General features: G+C 40.7%; 1 protein-coding gene across 23 annotated transcripts in view; it reads right to left on the reverse strand.

Moving 5' to 3' along the window:
* Positions 1-694: 694 nt before the first annotated feature.
* MADD (MAP kinase activating death domain) overlaps positions 695-20941 on the reverse strand; it is a 67014-nt gene continuing 46767 nt past the window's right edge. For 22 of the 23 annotated variants that reach the window (XM_056851368.1, XM_056851366.1, XM_056851362.1 and 19 more), the window contains 5 exons: positions 19314-19386; positions 17849-17955; positions 12499-12568; positions 2737-2783; positions 695-920 (listed from right to left, as the gene is read on the reverse strand). In XM_056851368.1, coding sequence (XP_056707346.1) covers positions 813-920; positions 2737-2783; positions 12499-12568; positions 17849-17955; positions 19314-19386 — 405 coding nt within the window. In that variant the 3' untranslated portion in view covers positions 695-812. The remainder of the gene's footprint in view (positions 921-2736; positions 2784-12498; positions 12569-17848; positions 17956-19313; positions 19387-20941) is intronic. The other variant, XM_056851360.1, reaches the window with a different exon arrangement.

Genomic DNA, 20941 nt, shown 5'->3' on the forward strand with positions numbered 1-20941 from the left:
TCACGCCAGCCAACTGGACCTTACATAAGTATGCCAATATAATTTAACCAATAGCACAATATTGGCTTTTAACGGCTCCCCCCCCCACCCCAGTCTTTCCTCACAATGCTATACACTTACCATGAAGAGTTCTAGCTACCACTATGAGCATGTGCTAATGAACAACTGGAATGTTAGCAAAATATTAGTCTCCCATTTAAAAGAATATGTACAGTACATGCATACCAGTTTTTAAAAGATCACCTAATACTTCCTGCTCCACAATTCCTAGCCATTCCTCTGAAAATGCAGCGATTAAATAGGTATATGCATTTGCTTTGATGCTCAAAGAAAGGGCTGAAGGAATTGAAGGACAAAAAGGGCCATGTAGTGAGATTTCCATGTCAGAAGGGTAGGTATGAAGGAAGAAAATAATGAGGACCTAAAAGCATTTAAATAACAGCAACAAGATAACTCAGGCAAGGCCCTGAGCCATTTCCATTGTACACATCACTGAAAACCTGAAAGTCAAGACTCAAGAAATATGTAACAATGGTACCCACAAAAATAAAAAAGTAGAACCTCAAGTGAGCTAATTCCAGAAGCAAATTCCAAAGGATTGGCAGGAGCAGATCATATACTGTTCTAAAAGGGATACTGATCATTCCAAAATGCTATGGAAGGGCAGCTTCAGTATGGGACTGAACAGTCTTCTAGGGGAACTTGCGGAGTAATAAATAAAGCAAGTTTTCATTAGAGATGATTATACGAGCTCCAGTAACACGAACAGAAAGGGAAGTATTACACGCCACTGTATTTCCCAGTGATCACGATCAGCTGGATACTGGACGAGGAGGTTTACTTTTGCTTTCTGCCTCTTTCCCACGAACTGCGGCCACATAAGAGAAGAGACACAATACGGAGTAGCAGATCTCATGAGCCTAGAAGGTATTAGAAAAGGAGATAATGAGACTCTAGACAACTAAATTTTAGACTGGGCATATTTGGATGTACTGTTCACTTTTCATTAGATATCCTTTACTTCTCAAGGAAATATAAAATGCTTTGGTGGATGTGATATAGTGTCTTGGTATGGGTTACCCATCAATCTCCAGGAGCTGAAAGGATAAGGAACACATACAGCTTCAGATTTGAATAAATGTGAGGGCGAAGACACATGTAAATGTAACATCTTCGTACCAGTACAGCCAATCTGGAGAGTCCCTTTCTTCTTCAGGGTCAAGATCTAGAAATAGCAGCTCTGCACACTGGCAATAAAAACCAGATATGGACATGACTAATTGGCCAGCTTCTGTGTTGTCATTCAGCCATTCTATTGCTGTTCCCTAGAGCAGTTTTGGAACTATTTTTTGTAATCAGCAATGGATAAATGTCCAAAAGAATAAACATACATGTGTCATTTGGAGGAAACCCCCCAGGAAATAGGCATCTTAACTGAAGAATAATAGGACAGACAAGACTAACAGCTGAACCAGTATTTCATTTGCTCATGTGCACATCTATCATTTTAATTCCAAATCTGGGAGTATATACTATAACTAAAGGCCCTGTTGAGAATCTCGTTTATATTACATATGTCTCCAACCCAAGTAGATGATTTAAATGAACAAAATGTAGGCACTGGTAACATAAAAGGCTTAACTCATCTTGTCTGGTATCTGGTCTGCCTATATGGTCCCCAAAAGGCCTACAATAAGACATTTTACTACACAATTTTGTGTCTAAGTACTAATGTTAGTGGGGGGAGGCGAGCTGAATTTCAGCTACAGATCCATTAGCTATATATATTTTCAAAATGACAGGTAAAAGATCTCTTTCTTATGCTTGATAGCAATCCAAACGCTAACCCAAACTTTAAACTACATTAATAATTTGTCACTCCCCTAAATTTTCTTTTGTATGCTGCTTGTCCAAATGTTTTTTTTTAAATAAACATGTTTAAAAATTATTATTAAACTTATATATTATGCCTGAGGATCCAAATTAGTTAAATAATGTTCCATTTAACTGTAGAGCACTCTCATGGACATCCATAGGTGAAATTATGAATTCTATCCCAATGAAAGTATTTCAGATTTTTAATATAGAACTTGAGAGATGGAGCTAAGTATTCCCACTTTTAATAGTTTATAGCTTAAATATTTTCAATTTCTGACAAATGGGATAAAAATAAAATGTCATTACAATTAGTTGTATGCTATGACAGATTAACAGTTTCATTTTCTAGATGTATTATTTGTTAAGGATCAACTATTTCAATTTTTACAGTAGGAATAATCAGATAAAATTTAAGCCATCAAGACTGTTGGTCCCTCTTTCTGCACTAGTCCCAACATTCCTCCTTTTGGAGACCAATACAAATATTAAAAGCCTATTTTTGTGGGGTAGCCATGTTGTCTGTTGCAGACAAAAAAAGAGGGGGGGGGAGAAAGAGACCTTAAAGACCATAAAGTTTATTGCAGCATGAGGTCTTTGTGAGTTTGAGCCCATGAAAAGTTATGTTTCTGTAAATTCTTGTATACTCTTTCACTCTTCTATTCTCTTCCTATTGAAACTAATCATAAGCATACCTACACAGAACCATCCTATGGAATAAAAGCATAAATGACAAGGTCTTTGGGGGAAATTAGCAAAATGCAAGATGGACAGCAATCTAGATGCTCAGACATCACAGGGTGAGAACCATGAGAACTACAAACCTTTGCAAATAACTACAAGTAGCTGCAGATGACTCACCATTGGCGTCTTGTACTTGTGGCTCACCACTTCTTTAGTTTCAGGAACTAAAACCGGACGGGCAAGAGACAAAACAAAAAGTTCAAAAAACGAGAGGAAAAAATGAGGAGAATAGTACAATGTTCCCAAAGGTGAGGGGAAGGGAAATGTACAAACAGCCGCAGGAAGAAGGCACTTTACTAATCCAGTTTCCTTTCTATCAATAAACTGCATGACAGTTCACTAAAGTGAATAATAAATAAAAATAATTCAGAGCACAATTTAGGATTTAGGGTAAGATAATTTAGGCTCTCATACAGACTCATCTGTTGCTTTTCTTTTTATTCTGGTTTTACAGAATATTCCAAAGTAAAATATTTAGCAAGGGCCAGCTGTAGAGTGTCAACACTTTTTTTCAGTGATTTGCCAATCTGACATTTCTCACATTCTCAATTTCAGATCTTCTCTGTGCAGCAGCAATGGCTTCCCAAACAGGATACATATGAACTATTTACACTTATACTAACAGAACGTCACTTAGACAATAATAAACCTGCTTCCTTCAGCACAAGAAAGCAGGTAACAACCAAAGAAAGGGTTAATTGGTTTCCAGCTTCCCAGATTTAAAGCCTGCGTATCAATAGAGCCACAAAATCTCTGAGAACAAGCAAGGCACAATTTGGAATCTTTTTGCTAAAAAGCAACTGACACCACCTCAGAATTTCTAACCACAAGACAATGTAAGGAAGATTTTTCAAAATGAAGCCATATATTGGTTGCATAGGAGTATAGTTGAGGGAAAGATGAGTATCTTTTCAACCACGATACCTCCTAATAAGGGGGGAGGAAATCTATGAACAAGTGAAGTCAGTGCAAATGCTTATAGGAAAGCGCCACAAACGTCTGGCAAATCTTTTCATACATGAGAAACATAAAACCTAAATGGGAAAAAAGAATAATACTGTACAATAAAGATTACGCAATATATACTGAGGCATGTCAATGAGTCTCCAATATGAAACAACGCATCTGTAACTTTGACCCAAGGTACTGTGATGACAACATCGATGGATACATCCAAGGAAAATTCCCTTTATTTTAAAACATGTACATGCCTGTGAGACATTGACTCATGATCCCAGTGATCTGAGCTGGCAAAAGAATGAAGTATATCTCTAAGCTACTTTACTAACTGGAACCATATGGTCCGACAGCAATTCCGTTTCACCATCAAACAATTCAAAATGAAGCCGACATACACCAGACTGGAGCAACTATAACAAGACTGCAAGTTCATATTGAAAAACAAGATTAGTCAGAAGGGACTGGGATCGTGAGGCAGGAAAAGCAGAGAAGTGGCAAAGACCCTAGTCCTCAAATTCAAAACTTAGACAGGGGGCCATCATGCTCTCCGAAGCCACCTTCTGCCCAGCTCAAGGACTCTGTGCTTACACCTCCTTTGGTACAGAAGACAATGTTGTTGTTGTTGTTGTTTTGGGGGGGGGATAAGAAAAGAACAGTAGGATTTTAAACAGATAAAAAATTACGAACGATTATTGCCGCAAAGTATTTTTTTAAGGATAGGAAAAAGGGATATCTCTCATCTAGGAATATTATTATTTCTGACATTGCTAATTTAGAAGTACGTAAGAAAACATCCTGCAGCCTCGTGTCCTGTGAAGAATAATAAAAAGGACTAGGAAAGAATCAGGATTGGGGGGAAACACTTTACCTGCTGGAGAATGAAGGTTTTCATAGCAGCGACAGTGAAGGGGCCACAAAAAAGTAAAGCATGAGTACATAGCAGTAACTCAAATTCCAGAGCCAAAGGCCTAATATTCCTGCTCTGCTTTCACCCTCTGTCTGAGTAGTTGTGGGCACGGCCTATCCCTGCGCCCCAGGATCCCATCTCTAACTTCCAGTTTGTTGCATTAGCTCTGCGCCAGGTTAAGTGTGCTACATTAGTTCTGTGCCAGGAATTTTTATAACATACAAAACAACCACCAAGCTTACAGCACAATGACTTTGAAAAATAACATTTAATCAATGAGTCTTACAGCATAAGCTCATTATTTATGTTAATCATATCTTTCTGAATAGCTGTTTGAAACGAAAATTCTTCCTATATGAAAGGAAGCAGAGGACGGGATTTCGCAAAGATGACAGTCGCTGCACTGAGGCTTTCATATTCCACATCCAATGGATTGTTTCATTATGACTCCCTCCCTCCCCAGAATGAGACTCAGTCTCTCCCTGTAGATACCTGCATCCTATAGCTAATGATGAACATTGCTCCAGAGTGCAAATCAACAAAATCCACAAAATGAAACCTGGGACAACTTTGGGGGGGGAGACAGATAAAGATAAAAGGTGGGAAGGAGAAAAATAAACAAGAAAAAAATAGAAGCAGTGAGGCTGCCAGAGGGAGGAAAAGAGGAAATGGTGTGGGAAGATGGGAACAAGGGGAAATGAAATCCACCCTGCAGATCCTTGCAGGTCCTGTGTGTATGTGAATACATACAAAATGTATATCCTGCAGGGCATAAGAACTACTGGGAGAAATTGCTGATTTCCAGGGCCAGATGTACAGCTTCTTTCTCCCTTCATCTTTAACTTCAGTAGTTTAGAATGCAACTGCCCAAAAACATCAATTAGTGAGGCTCAAGACTAGGTAAGCAGAATATTTTTCTATCCCAAATTTCAATCAGTAAGGTATGGGATGTATTTTACCGCTTTATGCTGTTTGGAAGAATTAAGGGACAGGTACAAGGCTCAATATTCCCTGCTAATGTATCCAAATCTCTGATTTAAATGTGGGTCTGGCAAAGACTTTACATTTATACAGCACCTGTAGGACTTTTCATTTATGCAGCACCTCTTTTAAACTGTGCAGTTTCCATTCAGCAGCTATGTGTGCTTGGTTAGAAGGCTAGAGAAACATAGCTTCTTTGAGGCAACCAAGACACTATCTAAAAACAAAAATAAAACTATTAAAATATCTTATGCCCAGTGTCGGAGCTGGCGCTAGAATCACCCATGCAGCGCTAGTTATCCCAGGAGCTCATGGGGGTAGGGGCAGAGCCAGGGGTGAAAGCAGCCCCAGCTCAGACAGCCCCAAAGAAGCAGAGGTCCTCACTGGTGACAGGAGACATATGCTGATGATGTCAGCGCCAGGCACACATTGCCCCACGCTATTTACAATGGTGGCTGAGAGCATGCCACCCCCAGCAGTCCCCAGGACACAGCGGCCCCCAGCTAGGGTGGGAGTCAGCCTGACCTGGCCAGTCCACCAACCTAGCAAGGCAAGGGCCAATGAAGGGTGGAGTGCGCAGCCAACAACAGGAGAGGGAAGAAAGGGGTGTTTCCCCTCCCACAGCCCAGCTGTTTGGCAGAGGGCTTGGGAACATGGATGAGCAAGCAAGCAGGAAGAAAGGAGGGATCAGAGAGGGCAGCAATTCGGCAATCAATCTGGTAGGGCTCAGCAGCAGGCCAAGGAGGAAGGGTGGACGCAGCTCTGAGGCTGAGAACATAGAATCACAGAGTTGGAAGGAACCATACAGGCCATCTATTCTAACCCCCTGCTCAAAGCAGGATCAGCCTAGAGCAGTGGTGGCGAACCTTTTAGAGACCGAATGCCCAGACTGCAACCCAAAACCCACTTATTTATCGCAATGTGGCAACATGGCAATTTAACCTGAATACTGAGGTTTTAGTTTAGAAAAAAACATCTCATACATTAACATCTTTTGTCTTAAAAGAAAAACACAATAACAGAGCTTTCAATTATACAAACAACTTTTTATTGTTGTTTTTCAAGGCAAGAGACGTTTAAAGGTGTTTTGCCATTGCCTTCCTCCATATCAGGATTCTGGTATTCTTTGGTGGTCTCCCATCCAAATACTTGCCAGGGTAGAGGCTGAGAGTGAGTGACTGGCCCAAGGTCAACAAGCAAGCTTCCATGGTGCAAGTAGGGATTTGAACCTGGGTTTCCCAGGTCCTTATCTGATACCTTAACCACTACACAATGCTACTCTAGCTTGGAGTAATTTTGCAAAAGGGTTGTCCTGCCCGTCCGTTTCATTATAAGGAAGTCTCTTGAATCCCACATTCTTTATAATTTAGATTCTTCTGAAAGAATTGCAGGGGGTTGATCTGTCAGAGACCAGCGGGTAGATGCTCATGATTTTGAAGAGTGGGGTGGACTAGATGGCCTTTGGGTGTACCCACATTGCAAGTGGAAAGATTCTGGCTGTTTTTGCCTCTGACATTCCGAAGCACTTGTGAGCCTCGTTTACACTGCTTGTGTGTACGTCTGCGCGCGTCCAGACACAGAGTCGAACACAGGACTCAAACACCCGCCTCCACCCGCATAAGAATGCCATTCAGATTTTTGCCATTCATGCATGGGAAGTTTTGCCTTGGATTTGCTGCTTTCTAGATGCACATTTTCCCCATCCAAATTCTCAAAACTCAGCATGGAGGCTTATTTTTGAGTTTTGAGAATTTGGATGGGGAAAATGTGCATCTAGAGAACGGCAAATCCAAGGCAAAACCTCCCATGCATAAACGGCCATAGTTCATAGATGGCGAAAACGAATCTCCGAGAGTGGCGGACAGACAAGAGTCAGAAACACGCGCCAGCATCCATGTGTGAACATCCCACTTGGCCGGTATGGGGAAGCAGAAGGCTGGGCTGGGATCCCTGAGGGGGGCACAAACCCCCACCGGGAAGGTCCCTCGCCGACGGGGAGGGGAGGATCCTCGCCCCCTCCCCCGTTGGAAGCCCCTTCCCTGGGGGGAACCGGTGAAAGCAACCGAGCGACTCACCGGCACCTCCGGAAGCGAGAAACCAGCAGCAGCGACAGGAGCAGGAGAAGCCCCAGCAAGCCGTCAGTAGCCGGCCAGTCCATGGCTGCTCTCCGGAGCGCAGACCCCGTCCGGCGCCCAGGGGGAACCTTGAGAGCTGCCCGATCGCCAACCCGCCACCGCCTCTCCCGTCCCTCGGCAGCCCTGGCTCAGCGTGCCATAGGTTCGCCACCACTGGCCTAGAGCATCCCTAACAAGAGTTCATCCAGCTGCTGCTTGAAGACTGCCAGTGAGGGGGAGCTGACCACCTCCCTAGGCAACTGATTCCACTTCTAAGCTACTCCTACTGTAAAAAAAAAAAAAATCCTAATATGCAGCCAGCACTTTTCCACACGTAATTTATACCTACTATTGTAAATCCTATCCTCTGCTGCCAACAGGAACAGCTCCCTGCCCTTCTCTAAGTGACAACCTTTCAAATACTTAAAGAGAGCAATCATATCCCCCCTCAACCTCCTCTTCTCCAGACTGAATATTCCCAAGTCCCTTAGCCTTTCCTCATAGGGCTTGGTCTCCAGGCCCCTGACCATCCTCACCGCTCTCCTCTGCACCCGCTCTATTCTGTCCACATCCTTTTTGAAGTGAGGCCTCCAGAACTGCACACAGTACTCCAGGTGTGGGCTGACCAATGCGGTGTACAGTGGGACTATGATATCTTGCCACAGAGCTCTTATTTTAGCAGAGCCCATATTTCACTTTCCCTTCCAGCATCCTTGCCCATGGAATTATTCTCATCATGCCTCTGAGCTACCTCCCCTCCCCAAACTCTATTCTCCCCAGGCATTGCCACCATACCTCCAGGAATTTCCCCAGCTGGTGTTGTCAACCCTATTTACACATGATCCCCATGGGGACTTGCAGCAGGACACCAGCTCTGTGTTATCCATGGAAACTCAGCTCCAAATGTTGCAGGGACCCAATTTGGATCGGGATTGTGGCACTGGGGGGGGGGGTCCAGCCTTCCCCCAGCACCATTTATTTGCCCCACAGGAGGCTGCATGTGCAAGCAATATATATTGCATGTGCAAGCAATATACCCTAATGGTGCAAATAATGCCACTCAAGTTAGCTTGGGGTCAGGAAAATGGAGCAGAGGGGAGGCTGTAGCCCATCCTCCCCTGTGCTGCAGTCTCCATCCAAATAAGGCCCCTGTTATGATTTAAAATTGAGCTTATATGTGGAACTTGCAGCTGCCATATGGCTGCTAGTCCTTGTGGTTATCATGTGTTAAATATAACAGGCAGTTTGGACCTCAATGCTCTGTTGTGTCAGAGTATTCAGAATATGGTTTTCATGAATGGTCAGCACTGAGAGGCAAAACCATTATCTCCTCACAAATCAAGTGCCTGAGAAGTACCTGCTGAATTTAGGTCAAAATCTTTGAGAGGCACCTCAAAAAATTTCACCTGAATTATTCCTTTTTGGAAATGTACACAGTCACTAGTCAAAATAAAATTCATGCCTATTATGAATAGATTTACAAACTCTTCCAGATCTCTTGCTGCAAATAGGCAAAATGTATCTTAGGCCTAGCTTTCCCCCTTTTTAAATCGGTTCTTGCTCTCTACTACCTGTTGGTCTAAGACGATGTACACTCTTCATTTGGGATTTATTATACCCATAATGGAGTTAGTATGTGTTGCCTGATGGCTGCGATATCCAGTCTCTCCATACATTCATACCACATTTGCATATGATAAGCAGACTAATCTTGTTGTTCAGTTCCTTTATCTACCCATAGAGTCTGGGGCTGCATTCTATTTCACATCAAGTAAAGAGGCGAACCTCAAAAAATGCCACATAAATGTTACAGTTTCCATTGATTTGCTGAAGCACTCCAAATTGTCTTCCCTGATGCATTTCAAGTATTAACTGGTAAGTGATCAATAGGAAAAGGAACTCCTTATGTAAAAGACACATGCACAAACACACACATAAAGAAGAGATCAATGTTTTAAAAAGAAGTTTGCCAATGAAGAATGTATGGTTTTTGGTTCATATAATGTTTTTGCTACCAAAATAAATCAGGGCTTGGAATGGGGGGTAAACCCTTCTCCCCTCTGCAGTCTTCCCGATTTATATCTGGTATGGTTCATATATGTTTCCCATCACAGGAAAAACAACAACAGCAGAGGATTAAATAGACAAAATAGCACAAGGAAGAACATAAGAGTCCTGCTGGATCAGACCACTGGTCCATCTAGTCCAGCATCCTGTCTCACACAGTAGCTAACCAGTTCCTCTAGAGGGCCAACAACAGGGCATAGAGGCTGAGGCCTTCCCTTATGTTGCCTCCTGGAACTGGGAGGTTGACTGCCTCTGAATGTGGGGGTTCCATTTAGTCACCATGGCTAGTGACCACTGATAGACCTATCCTCCATGAAGGTGTCTAATCCCCTTTTAAGGCTATCTATGCCTGTGGCCATCACTACATCCTCTGACATTTTAATCACTCACTGTGTCAAGAAGTATTTCCTTTTGTCCAACCTGAATCTACTGCCCATCACATTCATTGGATGTCCTAAAGTTCTACTATTTTGGGAAATGGAGAAAAAGTTCTTCCTTTGTCAACTCTCTCCTCCCTGTGCATATTATAAATCTCTATCATGTCCCCCCTTATTCTAAACCGAAAAATCCCAGACTCCAGCTTTTCCTCATAGTGAAAGGGCTCCAACCCCCTAATCATCTTGGGGAGTTAGATTTCTCTCTCCCCAGCACTGTGGTTCCAATTCAGTTTACCCCATAGCTGCTATAAAACTTTAAAGGGAAAAAAGAAGATTCTGAGCATGAACCTTACAAGAAATTTCTAGTTTGACCTGAGTGCTGTATTCCATTAGATATCATTATTGGCAGCTTGTGTTTTGACTACAGAGCATGATGTTATGCAATGCAGCAATCGTCAATATGCCCCATTCCATGCCATTAGTTTCCTGGTACCCTTTTACTTCTGGGATAAAATCCAAAGGGTCTTGAATGGAAAGAAAAGGAAGACGCAAATAACGTCCTAACAGGTGACTAACTACTAAAGTGCTGAGCTCATTCTGGGCAGACAAGTCACAGCTGTGTGTTCTAGGCTTGGCTGGAGACAGATTTTCTTATAGCTTTGTGCTTGGTAACCTAGCCCTGTGGCTTTGCATGTACCAAACTGTCCCATTTCTGAAACCAACATTGTCTCTTCCCCAAAGCAAGCCCCCTGTCCTGGCTTTCTTCCCCCTCCTTGAGGCAGGAGGTATTCAGAAAAACTCAGGAAGCATTGCCTTGGGAGGCAGCATCCATTTGGAAACAGCTGCTTCCATCAACGTTTCAGCATTCTGTGAGTGGCTCCGCCCCCATACGAGCCATTTTATGAACACACCCACTACCCTCTCCTGCAAAATTCCTGAAGTGATCACAGGCTTATAAGGTTGGGAGCCCCTACTGGAATGTTTTTTATTCTTTTGTTATCAGATGCTTTTTTTTTTTTTTTTGCTGCAGCTTCTTTTGCCTGTAACAGCTAACATACTACTGTAAGGAACACAATATATTTTCATGCAGAAAGGAAGCACTTTTAAAAACAGAATCTATAGCTGTTTCCCTTTCAACCATGTACAGTTATGAGAAAGAGAGAAATGGTAATGAAGGATAGAAAATTAACTAAATATTGAAACTAAATATTGAAACAATTTTACAAAATTTCCTTTTGAACTAAAAAAGTTCAGATATTAGGAAAACATGCAACTACTGATGCAGAACTAAATCAGACCCAGATGGTACAGCAAAAAGTGGGTATAAGTACCTTGTAAAGCAAAAACTGCATGACAAAGGATGACCTTGTACCAACACCACACCAAATCCTACAGCGAGGTCAAGATGCATAAATATGAGGGTGGATGGGAGAGAGGGAGGGCATACTTTAAGAGGAGTACAAAGGTGGCAGGCAGGCTTGCCAGCCTATTGTCATATTATTGTTTCATGACATATAACTGGATGGATGGGATGAGATGGAATCATGGGTGTGCAGGCGCCCACATCATGCAAGTGAGACAAGTTGTTTACACACCATCTAGAGCACCATGGCTCTACTAACCTGATGATTTGTACCTGTGCGGATACTCTTTAAATATATCTTGGAGAACCATCTTCAGAAGGTAATATTCTGGAATCTTTTTCTATATTACATGATTACATCTTTCAGAGATTCAACATATGACAAGGAATACTGATATACTAGGAAATTCATTTTAAGCTAATATTTTATTATAACCAGTTTGGGTGAAATTCTACACATATTAGCACAATTCTTCATCCCCTCTTAAGCCCTTTTTCATCTCTTCTTCATTCCCCATCAGAAAATATGACTCCCACAAAAACAAATATTACATTGACCCCTATGAAAACTTGCGTCAAGTAGAGGTAACCAAAGTTTTATGGCTAGCCTCAATTCTTTTCAGATTAGATACTACTTCCAGAAAAGCTGCCATGTGGCAAACACAAGCATCTCTAGCTCCTCTAGCCAGCAAATGCATTGTGGCAGAAACTGTCATGGTTTAGAGCCCATTATCAAAATGTATTATCCCAACGCATGTATCAGCTGCATGTCACATCCAATTGCTTCAAATAGAAATAACAGCATTATTGAAAAATCACTACTGAAATTTCCTTGCTTCCACAGAGCCACCTGAGATCCATGCTATATTCCACATCGAGATTATCTTTTCTTTCTTACTATCTGAGCTTAATTAATGCCACAAACCCACTTGTCCTCTCCAGCTCAGAAACCCCTTCAGATGCAACTTACGCCACCTTCTTTGACCCTCATCACCCCACCTTAAAAACAAACCCGTTATCCGAAAGACACAGTTCTGACTGACTGAGGGGACTAGAAATTTGAGTTACTGCCATGTGAGTACAGACCTAGTATCAAAATAATGTAATTACCAAATTCCTCCAGGACAAAGACTCCTCGCACTGTATTGCACTTTTTAATGTGATTCAGCTCTATGAAAACCTGCAAGAAAACAAGAGGAAGAAAAACGACGATTAATATAAATGAGGAAACTATTTCCAAACCAAAAAGCACACCACAGCAGTTATAACTTGCAATTTTCATAGCACGTACTACCAAATTCAACTGTAATTTACTACTAAAATCAAAAGAAAAGGAAATTCAAAAATAAAAAACCAAAAATTGCCACAATGCTAGAAATCAACCAAAAAAAACTTTTAAAAGGCTAAGAAGCGAAGACAGCAGAAGATGGAGTACCTTCCGCTCCTTGCAGGAGGAGAAAGCATGGAAGAGAAACGAAGGAGTTAGTAACTCTGGCATATCCAACATCGCTACCCCCTTCAGGCACTCAATTGCATTACAGCAAAAAGAAAAACCAACGCACCTTGAAACACAACACAAAGGAAGGTCCACCAGCTGCTCAGAAATTTGGCCTCCGATTTGTGGTCTTGCCCCAGCCTACTAACTGCCTGCCTCTCCATGCATCCTCCTCCAGCACAGAGGGCAGGGCAAGAGGTGCCGTGCTTCCCCACCCTAGCCAGGAGGCTACTGCATTTCCACACCTGACACTGCTCGCACTGCCTCTTAAGATCTAGAGACTGCAGACTGACACTAAATAGAAACGCGGAGATTGAGAAAGATGAAGCAGCACTGATTTTTACCTCCCTGAGCCAGAAACCAATTGTGTGGAAACAAACAAGCTTTTTCAATAGCAATGATCCCACTCAATCCCATTTTTTTTCCACATCCAGAAATTGGACCCCTGATAACACTTTCAAGGTGAGGAACAACTCATGATGTATGTAGAAAGAAAACAGAAGGGAAATCAGAATATAAGTACTTCAGTCCTAGTGTTGTGTTTTTCACCTGACTTTACAGATTTTTTGTTTTAATTAGCTCTATACTTCTACTAGTGAACATAAATTGCCAAAGGAGCAAAGTAGTAGAAGTTGATGGCAGCCTTTGTGCTTGGAGGGGCAGTGGTTGAGAGGAGCAAAGAGAATTGCTTTGGTGTAAAAAAAACCTCACAAGGAAGGGTGTGTGTACTCCAGCACTGGGGGAGGGGGGAAGAGTAAGTACATTGCCTTGAAATAAGTTTTTTTTTTAAATCTCACAGCCTCTTAAAGGATTTCCTCCCACAAAATGGCTCCCAGTCTCTAACTAAGCAACAAAATAAACTTAATTAAAAAATAATAATAACGAACAGCTTGAATCCACACAATACTGCAATAATGACCAAGAGGTCTTGTGATTTGGGCAAAAGACAACTCCAGATGTTAGCGTGAAGTCCCATTTCGTTTTACTGTCTTTCTGTACCCTTAGAATAATAATTCCAGTACAGAGGTACCCTGTTCTCCCTTCTTAGGATACCTCTGTACTGGAATTGTTATAAAACTTTTTTTCAGTTTAATTCAGTTCCGTTCAATACACCCGTACATGCAACATTAATTTCATGTACTGTGCCAAAAAGTAGGGCAGAATTATTAGAAAAGGATTTGAAGAAGCTACGTTTATTACTTAGTAAATGGGTAAAATGGTTCAAAGTCAGCAAATTTCAAAAATAATGTTTAAAAAGACTAACAACAAATGAGGAACTGCAAATCAATGACCCAGAAAGCAGGTGTAAAATTTCTACCCAGATCAATCTCTGGATAGTCTGCAACTTTTTAATGAAGCACCAACTTTCTAAGGGAAAATATGGAATTCAGCACTATCTTTTGTAATTTTTACCTCTGTAGCAGGCTACTGAAGGTAAACGCAATGTATTCGGCTTGAAACACCAATGGAGTTTAATTCATAAACGACTACTGATACAAAACACAGAAGCTCACCTCTTGGGAGAAGCTTATTAGACAGCATGTTGCAGCCAGGGCTCTAGGAGCTACATTCATTTCCTGCTAGCTTTCTAGACAGGGCTGGTTCATTTCCTCCTTCCCCTCCACTAATCCAAGGGGCTGCAAAATTAGCAGAGGGCAGCAGTGTGAGAGGAGGTCACCAATGGGGCTTTCTCCTGTCACCTTCTCCCAGACCAAGGCAGACTGCATAGCAGGGTTTACCAACTCCAGATTAGGAAAATTCCTGGAAATCTGGGGGTGGAGCCTGGTGAAGGCAGGGTTTTTTTTGGGGGGGAGGAAGGAACCTCAGCAGAGCATAATGCTAATAGAGTCCACTCTCCAAAGCAGCCGTTTTCTCCAGAGGACCTGATCTGTTGTCTGGAGATCAGTTGTAATTCCAGGGGCTCTCCTGGCCTCATCCTAGAAGCTAATCAAACATAGGCAGCCACTATGGTTTAAATTAAACAAAAACCAATGACACAGTATTAATCCTCATTTCATAATATATATAATTGGTAATTTGTTACTTCATAAATGCCTGAAAGACTAATGTCAGACAACTGAAGAAATATTTCATGAAACAGTAGAATATACCGGAAACCTGTCTTGTTATAGTTGTTTCTTGACCTAGAAATATTTTTGTATGGTGTTGATATAATCAGTACTTACTGTGGTATTTATACATGTGAGTAAGGGTTGCACACTATTACTTAGGTGCAACAGTTTGCAACCTCATTAGTCTTTCAGGCATTTGTGAAGTAACAAATGACCAATTATATTATGGAATGAGGATTAATACTGTGTCGTTGGTTTTTGTTAATTTAATTTAAGCCATAGTGGCTGCATAGGTTTGATTAGCTCTAAGTTTGCAGCTCAAGTTCTATATTTTTGGTGACTCATCCTAGAGGCTGGCAACCTGACTGCAGTGTCAATATCTCTCACGCCTGTCTTGGACCCAGCAGGGGAAGCAGAGGAGTATATACCCATTGCACCACTGCCACTTCTTTGGATCCAGTGCAAGAGGTACACAAAGCAGCCCACCCCTCTGCACTTGGGCCACTGTGGTTGAGGTCCAAGATGGGATGAAAGCCTTGAACCAGGCAGGGGCAGCACCAGATGGGCAAGGGTACATGGAGCGGCAACATGCCTTCAGCCAGCCATGTTTCTAAACATAATTAAAGTTCTTGGCCTTCCCCTATAAAATCCCAAAACGGATTAAGATACACAGGATTCAAAGACAACCTCCTCCTTTATATCCCAGTTATATGCATACAGATGTGTTTCTGGTTGCTCTTTCATTATTAAGGATTTCCCTCCCCAAATCAATAAAATCCAAACCTGAGCATTTTATGTATTTTAAATTCTTATTGTTTGGGCTGCATTTAATGCTTAAGGGTAAAAGCTGGTCTGAGAAAATGTGAATGTGTAGGAAAAGTGTGTCAGGTTCCTAGCTGGGATATTGTTAAATTTAGTTACTACTTGTTTTCTGTTTCCTACACTGTGTATCTTTTCAGGATTACATTCATATTTATGTTTTTGAAATACTGTGACCTGCTGTTAACCTATGGGAAAGGGCAGAACAGAACTTCAAATTAAATAATATTTTGTTTATCTTTCATTCACAGTAAAAGAATATCAGTGGACAGCAACAATATTTACTGTTGAAAATCAGACTGTGCAACCCAAGAATATACACAGACAGCTTCAAAAATCTCAGGAACAATGATTAAGCATCTCTCTGAATCTTCAAAAATGGAAAGTTCTCCTGTATGTTTGAACAACCACCCAACTGACTGACATGCTCCCCTCAATGAAAAACCTAAATATGTAGAAAAGTAGAATGCATTAATTGAGAATCAATAACATATTTGAAACTTAGATGGAGTTTCCTCATAACGCTAATGTGTGGGGAGGGGAGTATGCAAGAGAGGGAGATTTTCTTAAACTGTCTGCCAGATGAATACCCCTCCCCCAGTCATGTTCAACCTATTTTTTCTCCAGAGGACTTCTGAAGTCAGAAATAAAATAAAGAGAAGGCAATTGCCAGAGGAAGAGGCATTTATAGGAGATAATTAGCAGGCATGGGAAGAGTTAAACATCCCCCTCCTCCTGTGCAAATGGCCTAATCCTTTACATCTATATTACTTCATCACAGGTCTGAAAGCACACGTTTGTTGGCATAAAAATGCAGTTCTGCCCTAAATGATCAGAAATGGGAGGAAATCAGATTTGCACAATGATTTTTTATCACTTCTCCTCTGTGCGTCACATATATACCCCTACATACAGAAAGGAACAGATGTTTGATCATAAGAAAACAAGTTGTAAAACACCTTGGCTGCCATTCAACAAAGCTACTTATTTTACGTGAAGTCAACTGAAATGTGGCTTGCCTCTTTAGTAATGCAAGAGGTTGCAGTGGAAACTTCAAAAAAGCCTCCACTCACATACTTGGATTTCCTGTGCCTGTGCATAAAGCTTTGTTGAAGCGCAGTCCCTTGGCATTTACGGGCACCAGTAGAGGGAAGGTTGAACATACAAGAAAACAATGCACTGCACATGAGGCTGCCTGTCAAATTTTATTCTCCATTTTTCTCTCAATCTCATACACACACACACACATTCACAGCCCTGAAACTGATTCTACAACATGTGCAACACAAACATGAACACGAAGCAAAAGAAAAACAATGATCAAGAGAAGCAAAAAGAAAACACATCCAGATAAAATGACAAAGAGTGACACACAATTCCATTTGTGTTTCCTCTACACCCAAAAGAACAATGTCTTTATCTTTATGAGGAAGTCTCTCTGTATCTCTGTATATACTGCAACACTTTCCACTATTAAGAACAAAAGAGCTACATATGATGCAAAATAAGCTATTAAAATAACTTTCCAATGCCAATTCTATACGATAAAGGTATACTACAGGTAAATAGTGAATGAACTGCTCCATTAGAATGACTAAGGTATGTTTTATGCCATGCTCATACAATCTGCCTTGAGCATTCCACAATTATTAAATGTTGCTGGAGATAATTCTAGAAATCGAACATAGCCAAACTCACAATACTATATTAACTATACTTTCCAAATTAAAAAAGACATTCTTCATCTATAACATTGTGAAGAAAAGCTTAATCAGCAACTCCACTGCATACTTATTGGGTTTAGTTTCTAAGTAATTTTAAAAATCCTTTTGGTCATATTTTAACAGCTCTCTGATAGGCGATTTATGAATTTTGCCAACTAGTAGTCAGAGTCACTATCTTGTGCAAAATCTTTAAAGTATATTGTACCTGCCTAACACTAATTACAAAAACAGAGAAATTGTATGCCTTTTCCTTCCCCCTTGTGAATGCAGGGAAGAGGAAACACATTCATACTGGAATGCTTCAAGAAGCTTCATGCTCAAATACATATAATTGAAGGGTTGTTTCCTACCTGACTGTGCATGAATTTCAGGTTAATTCCTTCCAGTGTAACTTGGAGTAGCCCTCCTTCACCAGTCTTCATATCCTGCACTGGGAATTCTCCACCCAATTCAGGGCCTACAGAACAACAACAACAAAAGGACTTTTTCCCCAAAACAAAGTGATCTGAATATATACATGAAAAACAAAGCATGACCTATTGCAGAGGAATCCTGGCAAGCAATTATCTTCCCAAAACAGAGTCATAATTCATCTGTGGTTTCTATAGAATATATAACAAAGAACAGCAGAAAAGCCTCTCTCAGTCCCTGGGATCATAACCCAAAACTAGGTATCTGACAAATTTAGAAATTGTAAGTAGGTTTAAAGCTATTTTCCCAGGCTTTAAGGGATCATAGCATTTCAAAACACAAATCCTAAACCAAGAAATATACAGTTTTAGGTTTTATTATATCAAAAATTATTTATATCTTACTGTTCCAAAATCTAACTTGCTCAAAGTAGCTAACAAAACAAACAATTTACAAATTAATCTTGTATCTAATTTTAAACTCAGCCCCAAAGTGCAGATCAAAAAAAAAAAAACTGTACAACCCCAAAGCTTACAGAAAAATATTTTAAAATTGGGGATCAACCTCACTCCAATGAAGAGTTATCTGTGAGCCTGCATACAGCTTGCAACTTTAAAAAAGTGTCAGCTGAGATCATGCGAGATCACCGTTGGCATTATGCGGTAGTCTAATAACTTTATACAACTAGGTTTTTATATATATATATATATATATATATATATAAAAATAAAAATAAAAGATTGGCTGAGAGGAGGTCAGAAAAGGAAGGAGCATAAACGTAGTGTGGTGATGGGGGGGAGAAGAGTAGGAGGAGGTGATGGCACTGATGGGGGGGAAGGAGGAGGGGCGAGCACAAAGGGGAGATGAAGCAGGGACACTGTGTGTGTGTGGGGGGGGGACAGGATTTCCTTTCCCCACAAGTTTCTCATGGGTCCCTTACTTTGTAAGTATTAATATGAGTTTTGCAACAGAAAAAAAAAATTAAACTAGCTCACTCAGTTCCTTTTATGTTTTAGCAGCAGAAGCTATAATAGCATGACCATAAACAGAACGTCTGTAGTTGGGATGTCATCTTACTTTTGTACTTTTTCACACAAGTAACATTAACACATACTGAGAAAGACAGGACTTATTGCCCCTTAAAGAGGATTCCTTACTCTTCTTCTTCGATTTATAATCTATCCCTGATGTCCATGTCCAACTTGCCCCTAACGGCTATCCTTGTACACACTTAGAATTTGAATTATCTCTCTCTTTTTTTTTTTTTTTTTTTTTGGCCATCAACACCGCCAGTAGTAAACATAGCTTATTCCAAACTTTAAATATAAAGTACCATGCACACCTCAAAAATATTGTAAGAAAGTTGCTGAGTACCTGCCCAATCTCATCCATTCCTTCTCTTACCTGGTTTTATGCTTTGTTGTCTTGCTGCTGCTCGCTCCATGCTATCTTTTACACAATAATATAGTTCCCTGCACTACAATAGAAGAAAATAAAAAGTAACAATAAGGCATATAAAATGCAAAATCTCTAAGCAGACCTTTATTAACATGAATCCTGTCCTTCTTCCACACAGCTATGAGGAATGTGCCTGGGGGTTATGCCATGTTAACACCACAAAAATCCAGTGAAGGCTAAGAGCAGGAAACTAGCCTGAAGTCATTCCAAAATTTTCATGGTAAACAGGAATTTGAACCCAGGCCCCTTCAGTTCAAATCCAACACTATCCACTATATCACACTGGATCTCAATGCACTGCTGCCCTGTGAAAACAGAGAAAAGTACTGCTTGTGGCTGAAGAAGATGCATTCATTCCGGTCCATGTGATAACTCCAGCATTACTGCAACCATATCAGAGCTGCTTGGTGACTGGATGGAGAGAGTTTAATGTCATTTGGCCCTGCCTTCTATCTTTGGCTTCTCACAACAGAAAGGTAGTGCCTTGTCCTTGAACACTGTTGATGAATTACAGGAAGTGAAACATACTAGGTTGAGGATATGAGAAACTAACGGGGTGGATTATACCCTCTGGAAGGAGGACATTCCTTCTCTGAGCAGCCAGAACAAGCAGTTGTGGCTTCACAGAATGTCTATAGTTCCTTTTCCTTCTTCTTCTCCAAAAGGACATGCAGACATTACCAGATAGAATCAGACATTTTTCAAAGGAAGAAAGAAAATGGGAGAATGGGTCTAAAAGCTCCTTATGTTCTTAAAAGTCAGCACCAACACCTTGAATTGTGCCAGGAAACAAAATGTAAATGAGCCAAGCCTGGAGTGATATGGTTCCTACAACCTATTCCAGTCAAAATCCTGACTGTAGCATTCTGCACCAATTGAAGTTTTAAAACACTTCTTATGTAGAGTGTATTGCAGTAATCTAATCTAGATATAACTAGGGCATGCACGACATAATATTTTAATTCATGAACTATTGGAAGTTGTTGCTTTATATTTGTCAAATATCATAAAATATTGTCTTACAAAATACTATTTTGGGGGAACTCAACAGGTTTGATCACACTATATTGCACTAATGTTTATTTTATGTGGGAATGAGAGCATATTTAATTACAAACAATTTGTGTCAAGTGGGTCTAAGAGCTTCCAATTTTATATTTGACTAAAATAGTAGAACCTTACTATTTTATTAAACAGCACACAAATTACTATAATCTTCCCAGGTTACAGATAAAGAGATTAATGGGCCTTGACATTTTACAGGATTATTCAGGATGAAAACCAAGATGGGTTGTGAAGAGCTCCTGGAGAATCTTTATAAATTGGTGAGTGGAAAATGAAGTTGGTAGGTGTAAAGTGATACCCATTGGAACAAAAAAGCCTAACTTTAAATACATGCTGAGGGAGTCTGAATCAGGCCGAGACTGAAAGAGATCTAGGAGTTGTAGTGGATAGATCAATGAAAATGGTGACTCAGAGTGCAGCAGTAGCGAAAAAGACAAACTCCAAGATAGGGATTATTAGGAAAGGGACAGAGAACAAAATGGCCAACACAGTAATGCTATTGTATATAG

The sequence above is a fragment of the Euleptes europaea genome, chromosome 6, assembly GCF_029931775.1.
Source record: "Euleptes europaea isolate rEulEur1 chromosome 6, rEulEur1.hap1, whole genome shotgun sequence".
NCBI lineage: Eukaryota > Metazoa > Chordata > Lepidosauria > Squamata > Sphaerodactylidae > Euleptes > Euleptes europaea.